The sequence below is a fragment of the Bubalus kerabau genome, chromosome 3 (assembly GCF_029407905.1).
Source record: "Bubalus kerabau isolate K-KA32 ecotype Philippines breed swamp buffalo chromosome 3, PCC_UOA_SB_1v2, whole genome shotgun sequence".
NCBI lineage: Eukaryota > Metazoa > Chordata > Mammalia > Artiodactyla > Bovidae > Bubalus > Bubalus kerabau.
In genome coordinates, this window is record NC_073626.1 from 185536971 (window position 1) to 185549277 (window position 12307).

At 37.4% G+C, this 12307-nt stretch overlaps 1 protein-coding gene across 20 annotated transcripts in view; it reads left to right on the forward strand.

Moving 5' to 3' along the window:
* EIF4G3 (eukaryotic translation initiation factor 4 gamma 3) overlaps positions 1-12307 on the forward strand; it is a 350697-nt gene that overhangs the window by 169223 nt on the left and 169167 nt on the right. For 13 of the 20 annotated variants that reach the window (XM_055574250.1, XM_055574248.1, XM_055574251.1 and 10 more), the window contains 3 exons: positions 202-297; positions 1699-1812; positions 5275-5307. In XM_055574250.1, coding sequence (XP_055430225.1) covers positions 268-297; positions 1699-1812; positions 5275-5307 — 177 coding nt within the window. In that variant the 5' untranslated portion in view covers positions 202-267. The remainder of the gene's footprint in view (positions 1-201; positions 298-1698; positions 1813-5274; positions 5308-12307) is intronic. The other 7 variants (XM_055574253.1, XM_055574245.1, XM_055574246.1 and 4 more) reach the window with 3 other exon arrangements.

The window sequence follows — 12307 nt, forward strand, 5'->3', positions numbered from 1 at the left end:
TCTCATCAGAGATTTAAGATAAATTCTAAAAAGGTTGCACTGATTCTGAATTGCTGGATATTGTGATAAAATTAGGTCTTTTAAAACAGAGCTGTAAACCACTTTAATGAACACTTTTCTAAACTCTTAAACTCTTTGGAATTAAGTTACCCGTGCCATATTTACTCACAGTGTGATACTGTTCTTGTCATTCTTTGACAGACCCCTTATCCCTCTGGACAGAATGCAGGTCCAACCACATTGGTCTATCCTCAAGCTCCTCAGACAATGAATTCACAACCTCAAACCCGTTCTCCGGTAAGTAAGCAGAAGGTTGTTCTAGAAAATGTTCTCCACCTAAGTTTGTGTTTGTTGTAGCTTAGGTTCTTTTGGTTCATATTTTTATTTGATTTTAGAAATGTACTACAAAGACAATTGTTAAAATTATTATTACTGTTATTATTGGATAGCATTGCATTTTCAGACCTTTTCTATGGGAATTATTTAAATTTATTAAGAAAAGAACAAATGGAGCCTTTTCCCTTTTTCTTTTTTTTTTCCTTTACTTTTCTGTGTCATTCAAGTTCTAGTTGCGTTCAAGTTCACTTCATTTCAGCTCTTAAGTTTTTGTTTGTACCGTTCAAAATTCAGGAGACATGTAAAGCATGATTTTGAAAATAAATTACATTTCATTAATTGGACTCTGACATTCTAGTGCCTAGGGAAGTACAACTTTTGAATCAGTACTATTAGATCAGCTCTAACTGTTTGACTGTGTGGACATATGCATGACTTACACCAATGGTGTATTGATTTCTTCAGATGGTAAATAAATTGTCATAGAAGTATAAATGCTGTCATCCTCTTTGCTCATCTTTTACATGGATTGCAATAAGTATGGCAAAGACAGAGAATTTACTCAGGGTTCATCCTTCTGTTTCACAAAAGTGTGCAGTGGCTTCAGCAGTCCTTTCCTTAGGATGATGTTGCCTGCCCTGCATGATTAGTGTTTGCTAGAAGGTGCTTCTGTAACATCTCATTGTCTCTCACGCCCCTACTTGGATCTCCGCTCTGTGTTTTTCTCAGAGTACAGGGATCTTCTTTTGGTTCTCCACCTCTGCTTTTTTGCCTGTAGTACAGGAATATTTCATTGCATTAGCTTCTGTTCATTTGATTTTATGCATGAATTTAGGAATTTTGAAGTAGATGACAGAATTCCTCAAAGAGCTGTAAGGTCACAGACTTCTCTCAGATGTGCTCTCTCACTGGTCCTCTTCCTGCCTTCCTTTCCCTGTGGCCCTCTTCTTCAGGCCCTTTTCTTAGGCCCTGGTTCCCCGGGGGTGGAGGAGCCCTTCTAAAGAGGTGGGAGTGTGGTCCTAGTTGCTCGTTTGCTTGTCTGGTTTTTTTTGTTTGTTTACTTTTTTGCTGCAATGGTCAACAAGATGTCTGATGCAAGTTTTGTTCTGAGAGTGGTTTGGGAATGTGGACACTTGACCACTTGGAGTGGGCCTTGAGATCTCGCCAGATTACTTTAGATAGGCCCCAGTTCTAATCACTAAACATGGAACATTATGGTAAGCTGTTATTGCAAAGAATTCTATGGCCCTTTTAACCCCTCTACGCCTTGTATAATTATTGGGAAAGAAAAGAATTTACATGGTTAGAACTGGCGCAAAACCTGACTGAAGAGCTGCATCTCTAAACCAGTTTTTTTGACAGCCCAGCAGAACAGTGCCAATACATTGCACAGACACCTGGAAGAGGAGGAAGGTTTTGGAACAGACTCCCGTTTACAGGTCCTTGGCTGGAAGAGGCTGGATAAAATACTGCATTGTAAGCAATATAACAAGCTGTACTTCTTGCAGGCAGTGGTGCCCCCGGCACGCATTATTTTTGACCACATCCGTTTATTGGCTGATGAACACAAATGCATTGATTGCATCCTCTCTGAAAGTCTAACCTGGCATGGCAGTTTTTGCCAGGCATTATGGGGAAAAGAATAACAAATTGGGTGGGTCTTCTCTATTGGGAATTAGACAGGAGTAATTTGGGGTTTAGAGGGATATCCCTTTGAGATGAATTTGATTTTAAGAGATAAATTTCTTTTTAAAAGGCTTCTTTTTCCCTCTTTCATTTTATAATTGGTTATCAAAGGGAAAACTGTCTATAGTTGTCAGCCATTTTTCTGTGGTCATAAACTATCTTCAGATACTATCCTCTATGCAATTTTTGCCATCTGCTCTGCTAGTGACCATTACCACCCCCATTACTAAAAACCACACACATAACATTCCATTACATACCCCAAAACAAGTGCAAGACTAGCAGACCCTGCACTACTCTTGCTTGTTGTTTTGGGTCCAGTTTTCTTTATTTCGTTTGTGTTGGTGCTGGGAGGGTGAAGTTGGGTTTGGAATTTGGCAGGATTGCATTTTCTTCTCACATCCCAAGTTGCCATAGTCCAGTCTCATCCATCCCACAGCTACCCCAACTGGTGAGGAGAGGTAAGCTATTGCACTCAGGAAGGGCCTCTTCCCATGGCTTTGTAGAGCAGCTAAAGCTTACTCCATTCTATTTCTGCATTAATGGGCCATTGGCAATTGCACAGTTTAGGCTTTTCTGTTCTTCCCTGGACAGCTGCCTTTGCAATCCAACTGGCTTCAAGTGGCCCCCCTCCCAACTTGAGGTGATCTTTGTGCCTGTATTTCTGCTCGATACTTGTATATTGTTGACAGTTTTGTTTAAAAGTAAAAAAAAAAAAAAATTTGAAGAACTACCTATCTGTTCGATTTTCTGGTTGTATTGGAACTATTTCAACTATAATTTATTGTTTAATAGCCTCCAAAATAGTGAAATCATTGAATGCTTAATGGGGGGAGGGGGACAGTTTGGCTTTTGCAATAACCTGTAACCATTGGTTATTTTTATATTCTGTGGTGCTAAGTGCCAAAGGTACATCAATAACTATTGGTCATGCCCAGTTTCCAGCTGTGCACAGAAGGGTGAGTGGGTGCGAGGGAGCGTGGGTGGCGTTAACACTGGCTCTGAGTTCACAGAAGGCTGCTTTCCTTAGTATCTTCAGTCCTTACCATCTTAAAAACCCCTCCTAGAAAAAAGAAACAAAAGTTTTTGTTTTTAATATAAGCCAGCAGCAATTACAGTTTGTTCTGTTGCTTACAGTTACCTGTAGGATTAAGACTGTTGTCATTACAAATGAAAAACTCAATAGCCAATGGTGACTAGTGCAAAATAGACTAGGGTACTTTCCCACTAACTTTATTTTTTTAATATTCGTGTAATTTTATAAGGTACTCCTCTTGCTCATAGGAAGTTCCTTTTTGACTGGAATATTCCAAATATATAAAGTTTCAGTTTTATTGTAGAGCCTAAAAAATGGGGCCTTTCTGTGGAACAGTGATAAGACAGGTACTACTGTACTAAGGTTAATTTTTTTTAACATGGCCCTTCTCTCCCATTTCCTTCAAAAGTGTCATGAAGAAACATCACACTCCCACCCTCTATGTGAATACCACATGGGTAATATTACCTATTCTTGAAACTTGATGTCCATAGTTAGAGGTATGATCTGTTTTCTTTTCATAGTTGGAAAACTGAAAATATAAAACTTCAGTTTCTTTGAAGAGAAAATGTTTTGCAAGAAAGCTAGCTGCCATTATCATCATTCTGAAAAACTACTTTACATTGGTTTTTAGCAAGTATAATGGCTGGCTAACATGCCCTGATCCTATAAGTCATGGAGAGCTCGTTAAGATATACGGAATAATTTCAAAATGTGTTAAAACAGTGTTCATTACCTGAGCAGTAGGTAGCATTTAGCTTCTAAGGTAAATTCTTGATTAGAGCTGTCTTCAGTCATCTCCTACATTGTGGCATGTGACCTACTGCAATTTCTTGAAAATTTTTTATATTCAATAGTGACAGTTGAGGAAATAATTCTGGTAACTTAAATTCTGAGTACAGGGACTTGTTTCTTAGTTCATCTTCAGTCTTGTTCACCCATAGTAACGCGCTAACAGAAGGAAGGCTCTATAGGAAATTAAACAACTCAAAGAAGATACATATTTTAGCTCCTTAAATGTTTTAAATAAAACCTTGTGTGGTTTGCATCCAAAATGGCTTACTAAATATTTTCTTTTAACTGTTAAAGAGAGTGGTTAACATTTCAGTAGTTAACGTGTAGGTAGCCAGTAGGTGACTCTACGTGCCTGAATAATTTCTCTTTTCTTTTTAGTAAAATCCCATTGAAAGTCTGATTTTGCTCTGATGAGTTATTTGATCCTAGAGATTTTGTATTTAAAATTTAATGGGTGAAAAAGCTTTTTCTTCCATTCTAAGTTAGGGAAAGTAAGAGTTGGAATATGTATTATCCTCTTTCAAATGCTCTGTGGTTTACCTAAAAAGTTACGTTTTCTTTTGTTTTTGTTCTCAGTATCAGATAGCAGCAGGTACAAGTATGCAGTCTTGTGCTGTTGTGTCTACATAGTAATTGAGAGATTTGACTTCTTTTACTCTTTTTTTTTCTTCTTGAGCTTATAAGAGTACCACTTTGACTAAGCATGTTAAAGGATGGTGTTCTTTACCTCTGTTTTGATATGCCTGGTATTAAACTTTACTAGTTCATCGAATTTAAATATATATAATTATTTATATATTTACATTTATATATTATAAATATATTTATTTATATCTTTATATATTTATAATATATATGATAAATTTTAATCTTTAACTCCAAGAAACGAAGATAGTGAAATTTCCATTTCATATGTGAGATACCCTGTTTAACTTAAGTAAATTTGAAATCTGTACTATTACATTCTTTATTTTCTGCTGGACATTATAATTACCTCCTGGCTGTTTCTTGTAATGGGAAAGCATTTCTCATTCCCTGCAGTTTTATCAGTTGCATAAGCATAGTTGACTTTTCATATGTTTGTCTTAATATAACCACTTAGTGTTTCAAACTTTCTTTTGTTTTATTTTAGGGTTTAAAAAAAATTCCTATCAGAGAAGCACTCTTATGTGCATAGCAGCTTAGCTGTTTCTCTCCCAGCTGATAAATGGCAAACTGTTTCTGATAGAGGTGTCAGCCTGTTGAATCTTCTCAGTACCTGTCTGTCACTGTCCTGCAGCAAAGCTTTGACTGTTTGTGTTTTTTTTCTTCCTGTGGGTTTTATTTCTTTCAGCATATTGTGTGAAGTTTCGGTTTTTTGTTGTGGTGTTTCTGACTCTTTGTGCCTTTCCTTTTGTGTTTGTTTTCCCTCCTTTTCTCAGTTTGCAGCGGGGCCTCGACCTGCCCATCATCAGGTACTGTACCCTTGCCCCTTCACTATTACCCTGAACTAATAGGTGGGGGCTTTAGTAGTTTCTGACTCTTAGAATGCTGCCATTCCATGGACCCACTCAAGCTGCTCTTCAGGAGTAGCTTCAGGACTTCCCTGGCTGTCCAGTGGTTACGACTCTGCACTTCCCATGCAGAGGGTGCAGGTTCCATCCCTGATTGGAGGACTAAGAGCCTACATACCTTGTGGCTTGGCCCCCACCCCCCAAAAAAGAGTAGTTTTGCTGTGATTTAATACAGTTCTCTTTATTCTTCACTGATTTCATAGCATTTTGTTATTAGCAAACCAGTTTTCTTCTTTTTACAACACAGTTTAAAAATAAAGAGTTTCTTTACTTTCCAAAAAAAAATTGCCCTGAATTGATAGCGAACTTTGAAAGTATTTAGATATATTAAGCCCTTACGGATTTTGTGGATATCTGCAGTAAGTTTAAATTTAACTGAATGGAATAGGCAACATTCTAAGAGTTTTCTGTTAACTAACTTTCTGATGTAACTTGTATTGATGTGTATATAATAGTACTAGTATTTCTAAAACCACTTAATCTCAGTTACTAACGTAGACCTAATAAATTGATTAACAATAATATACATTCATTTGCTGCATAGTTATCTTTATTTTTAGCATATATAGAAAATTGATACCTTATTTAACTTTAATATTTTTAGCCTATTCTTTTTAAATGAAGTTATTATGTAAATTAAAATTTCAAAAATGTGTATGCAGACACTAGTTTATTTAGCAGGAATATACTAGAGGGAAATGGTTTGAGAGAAAGAAAAAAAAAGAGTTGCAGGGTTTTTCTCCCAAGTATTCTGAAACATTTTCTCATTCTGTGGTAGAAAGAGCCTAGGCTAATCTAAATTCTAAATATGATAGATCTGCTGTGTAACCAGCTGAGTTAAGCAGTCTTTTTTCTTAGCCTCGGTTTCCCTGTATGTAAAGTGGTGATAAATACTCTTTACATTAGAGATAATATATGTAAGTCATCTGGCATAAAATAAGCAGCCAGTAAGTGTTAGCTATTTTTAATATTGTCATGCAACTTAGTATGGTTTGATAAAATGAAAGAAATATTAGCAGTGTTTACCTACGGTATCATATTGGATGTTACTTAATTGAAACCTTTAATTGTCTAGCAGTGTTTTAATAAAAGGCTCTACTTCTCAAAATACGATTTTCCAATCTAGATGATGTAAAAACCCGATAAATTCTGAGGTGTTAAAAAAGATATTTTGCAGGAGAACTCAGAGGTGGTTGTATGAAATGGATGGCAGTTCTTTCGATTTAATAAAGAAATAAAACTTGGGGTAGTTTTTACTTGATAGAGAGAGCGTTGTTGAAGTGCTTTAAGAGCTTGGAATTTGATGTCAGCTGGACCTTGGTTTATAGCTTGGTGGTCTTGGGTAAACTGCTTACTGCTCTCAGGCTCCGTTTTCTCATCTGCAAAATGAGGAATAGTATCAGTACTCTCTTTGGACTAATGTGAAGATATGTGAAATAATACAAATAATACGATTAGTGGAGTGTTTGGCATATACTATGAATCTGGTGGATAAGATTACTAATAATGAGAAAAGATAACCTCTTAGGTTAAAAAAGATTGATTATACATTTTTTAAAAAACAGCAAATCTACTCAAGAGCCATAGAGTCAAGGTTTACATTTTAATCAGGGATAAAGCCAGAAATTCCTGACAGAGAGAAAGCTGAAAGATCTCTGTTGAAGACGCAGGGTAAAAAAACTAGTGCCTCAGCAAAAAAGTTTCTGCGCTCCTTGGTACAAGGCTAATAAGTGTTTCTATTACTTGAGTTCAGTTGCAGTGGTCCTCAAATTGGGATGTTTAAGCCTTTATATATTGTCAGCTTTTGGAAAATCTAGTTTTTAAAAACTTTCTTCTGAGTCTAAAGGCTTGTGATGTATTTTATCTTTTTAAAAAATTTTAACAACCAAGCAAAACTTTTAAGAAATCTTTCCGAGAAAAGGTGAATTTCTATCCTGAAATCATTTTTCATGTGTAATGTATCTCAGAAAATGTATCAGTCCTTTATTTATCTGTAGGATGATGATTGTGAAATTAAGCATATTTCAGCCATTAAAAGGTAGAACTATATATGTGTATATATTTATTATTTATCCATTATCAAGAAACCCACACCCGTTCTTGAAGATGGGTTATTAAGATACAGCATAAACCCAGAGCATTGCTTTTGGATCTGAAAACTTCAGGTAGCTGGCTGCTTTTACTCTGATATTCTTCCTTTTTAAACAAAAATTAAATTTTTTTCCCTTGTGCCTCACAGATTTAAGTAAGGAAATAGACAGCTTTGGCTCAGGCTGCTGCAGTAGCTACTTTGGAGAAGTGGAGTAGGGGAGAGAGTGGTTGGAGTGGGACTGCTGAGCATCGATCGGGTAGCTTGAACCAGTGTTGTGGGATGCCTTCGAGGACTTTGTTAGGAAGAGTTTGCATCTTGTATTCATGGATGGAGGGGCCAGTTTGGCTTGTTTTCCTATGGAATTAGTATTGGCATTTTGGATAGAATAACCAGTTATGAAAAACTGCTCTCTATATTGTAGTTCCTTTAGCAACCTTTGGGTTAATACATGCCAGTGGAATTCCTACAGTGACAGTTTAAGAGACAAAATGAAAAAAAAATACCTCCATACATTCCCAGATGCCCTGTATGGAAGTGGCACTGTTCCTCATTTAGGAATGGCGGGCTGAAGTCTGCATTTAAGACATCTCCTCAGACCTGAACCCTGAGAGTTTCATGGAGAAGGAGATGCTCATGACATGAAACAAGACACAGAGAGGCTTGCATAATGAAAGCAGTACTGTTGAAAACAAATGTTGAAGGCATAGAGAAAAGACACTTTTTTAGAGAAAATATTTATGTCCTGGGATATTTTTGGTTTCTTGTGCTTCAGACTCTTAAGTTGAATGAAGGTCCCCCATTTTTTTTTTTTTTTTTTTCTTCCCATCTATGGCTGTTTGCTTTGGCCAGAAAGAGTTGAATCAAGGGTTAGAGTCCGCTTTGACTAGTTAGAATTAGTGAATAGATTTCTCAGTTCTCCTTTATTGCATTATTCATCAGCGGCTACCTTTCCAATCATGTATCCTTTCAGTGCTTTGATCTCATTTTTTTTTCTTTTTATGAAATAATTTGGTGCTGGATGATGTTTTGATGTTTCTAAAGTCCTGTAGTACATATATAACTTTTCATAGATGTTTAGTAACAATTGTTTCCATAAACTGTCGACTAAAAAAGATGCACAAGGTGAGAGTTGTGGGTTAAGTTTTACTTGTGGCCAAATGAGGATGACAGCCCTGGAGACAGCACCTTAGATAGCTCTGAGAAACTGCTGCAAAGAGGCAGCGGGGAGGATCAGCGTATAGTGATTTTTGGTGAAAGGGGAGTACATTCAATCAAGCACACAGTTTTTTGGAGAAGGTTGTTGCTAGTCTCTGTCGCTAGTCTCATGAAGGTTAGTTACTGCTGGTCACGAGGAGCAGACGTCACCACAAGTAATTTTAGTGCTTTTCTGGTTGTGAGGAGATGTAAGAGTTGCTTCTTCTGAAACTATCTTCCTAAGGCCTGTTCTGCCAGTTTTTCCCAGAGCACAGAGGGCCTCATTCTTGATCTCTACCCTGAACTCCTTTCAGGGTGTGTTGAAGGTCAGTGGCTGCAGCAGTCTGTGATTTAATCCTTATGGAGGCAGATGGCAAGTGCCAATTTTTAGTTGGCAAAACGTTGCAAAGAAAAAAAGAATAATTATTTAGATAAGTTATTTGATTCCTTATGAAAACACCGTCATCCAGTTTAGTAATCTGAAACTTATGTATTTTTTTTCTTCTTTGTGAGATGAAGTTACTAGAATTGAAGTGGAACAACAGGATTTTGGGTAGTTAACATTTTTAGTTTAAGAGAACCAAGAAACTGGTATAGGAAGTGTTTCTTGGAACTGCTTTCATTGAACAGATCTTTCCATGATCTTCTTAAGAGCCCAGCCAGGGCTCTGTTTGAGTCCCTCAAGTCAGAGGGATTCCGTGTTCTGAGTAAGCTTGTGCCAGCCACATCATCTTCCTGGTACAGTTAATTTTTGGCTTTTGCAGGGAGTCTTTGGCCTAGTAATGATGTTCTTACTCTTTTTGCACTTAATAACCTGAAGAGAGCTTTAGCTTAGAATAATAGTAAAAGAAGTAGTCCTAACTTATTTTATATGCAAAACAATCTTGGCTTTAGAAATATGTCAACTATTTTTCTTCCAATGTTTGAAAATCCCGAGGTACCTAGAAACTGAAAGAACAGAACGTACACCCAGAACTAAAACAAGTGGCTTGGTATAATGTAGATCTGGTCTTTGAAGACTGTGTAGCTGTGGTTTAAAGTTACTGATGTTCCTGTCCTTATTTTACTTTTGAATTTCACAAGAAATATCAAGTGTTGGTTTTATACCATGGCTGAATAGTCTTTGCATTTTGAGGTAATTTAAATTGTTCATGGAACAAAAACATTTTGTAGTATCTTGATATATGATTTTAGTTCACATAGTGTTCAAAGGAATTGGATTTAGCATTAATAAATGATAAGCTTCACAAAACTTAACAGTGTTTGGCATCAAAGAATTGTTACCTGGTGGCAGGCGTTGAAACTATACATGTTTTCCTATTGTAGTTTGGTTCTTTTTGCAAAAAGATTTTTTAAAAAGGAAGAAACAGTTGCCTTGCATTCCATCCTCTCCATTATGACCTCTAAAGGTTTCTGTACTCAAAGTTGTGCTGGTGAAATTGACGTCCCGGTCCCTGGTAGAGAAATATTTGTATTGCTCTAGGCAGTTTCTTAGATTTGGAAAATAAAATAAATGAAGGTTTTGAATTTGCCTCTAGGGCCAGACCTGGCATATCAGAGTTTAATGGATAGGAAATCTGATTAAGCATCTGTGCAGTCTTATTACCAGAACTCTTGTACCAGAGCTTAATGTAGGCCAGTGATGGGCAGTTTTATCTGGTACCTAACTCACAAGGAGTTACAGGGTAGCAGCAGAGACAGCGACGAAAATATAGGTTGGGAGTTGTCATAACTGGCATTCAATCTAACCTCTACTGTAAACTGACCTTTGACCTCAGCTTGATCTGTGAAATGGGTAAAATATGCTCACACGTGAAGTAATACTGAAGTATTATAATAAGAGCATGTATTTCCTAAGGGCATTGTGATAATTAAAATACCTGCCTGTCACAGTGCCTGACACATCCTAGGCCCCTGATAAGCGTCAGTTTCCTTTAGCACTAAGATGCCTTTCCCTTTCACCAAGCTGTTTTTACCTGTGAATGAAGTGTTCTACAAGGATGCTTCTGTTTCCCAGACTCTGCGCTGTGATCTGACAGAACACTAGCTTGTTCCTGACAAAATCCTTAGGGACTTCTTTCCTCCATCTGACACAATCCTCTGAGGGAGCACTGTCTAATAGAAGCACATCTTCTGTATCTGTGCTATTCACTACGGAAGCCATTAGTCACGTGTAGCTGTTGAGTGCTTGAATTATGCGTTGTGGCCCAAGAACTGAATTTTTAATTAAATTTTAATTTAAGTACCACATATGATTAGTGGCTGCCTATTGAACAGCTCAGCTATAGGGCTTAATTCCTTAGGTCTAATCTCCTAATTCTTAGTGAAATCTAAATTATCTGATAATATAGGCTATGTGCAGGAAAACACAAAGAATTTTAAATGAATAACCTTCATTATAAATTGTTGTAAGTCAGCAGAACATCTGATTCGTACTTGAGTGATATGCCATTATGTGGGCTCTTTAACACTTGTCTTTTTCTAGCTCATCAGAAAATCATAACACTATTATTTTTCCTTGCATGCTTATTTTTTTAAAAAAAGATATCGGAGAAGGCGATGGCACCCCACTCCAGTACTGTTGCCTGGAAAATCCCATGGATGGAGGAGCCTGGTAGGCTGCAGTCCATGGGGTCGCTAAGAGTTGGACACGACTGACCGACTTCACTTTCACTTTCCACTTTCATGCATTGGAGAAGGAAATGGCAACCCACTCCAGTGTTCTTGCCTGGAGAATCCCAGGGACGGAGAAGCCTGGTGGGCTGCAGTCCATGGGGTCGCACAGAGTCAGACACGACTGAAGCGACCTAGCAGCAGCAGCAGCATTAACCTAAAAATTCTTAATTGAGAATCTGTTTATCCCTCCAGTAGGTTGAATTATCAATACATATGCAAAAAACTAGGGATTTCAGAAGCATAGTTTTGATATGTTTTTATTGCTTTGCAAATTAATAAGTACTCAGTGGTTTTAGACGTAGGAAGAACTAATGTGACTGAATAAGTTTTTTATAGTTGCTGAAAATGAATAGGTGTTTTTCAAAGAGTTTCTGATTATTATATAGATTTTTTTTTAGAGATGTCTTTGTCTTTTGATGATGTTAGGAGAACAAATTCATAAGAAATGTTATATTCTAATTGACAGCATCTTGGGAATTCCCTGGAGGTCCAATGGTTGGCTTCATTGCAGGGGCCCGGATTCAGTCCTTGGTCAAGGAACTAAAATCCTGCAAGTTGCACAGCACACACACCACACCTCCCCGCCCCCCCACCCCCACCACCAAAAAAAAGAGACATGGACATCATCTTCAAAAAGCAATATGACAGATGTTGTTGGCCAGGAAACTATGGTAAAGGTATAAATACGGTGTCTTTAGAAGGATTTTCCAAGAGGTAACATTTTCCTTTTTGCTTCTGTAGTGTTTCTCTGAAGGTCAGCAATCTTGCAATCTTGAGTCCCCTATAAATTCAGCCTCTGTTTTAAATGTATCCTAGCCCTTTGGAGCTACCCAAAGTACCACCTCAAATGGGGCTGTCCTCTTCCTCTGCCATTTTCCTGGTATACTAGTGGGCCATACTAGTGAAAGACAGAAGACTAAACAGATTGAAATCAAGCTT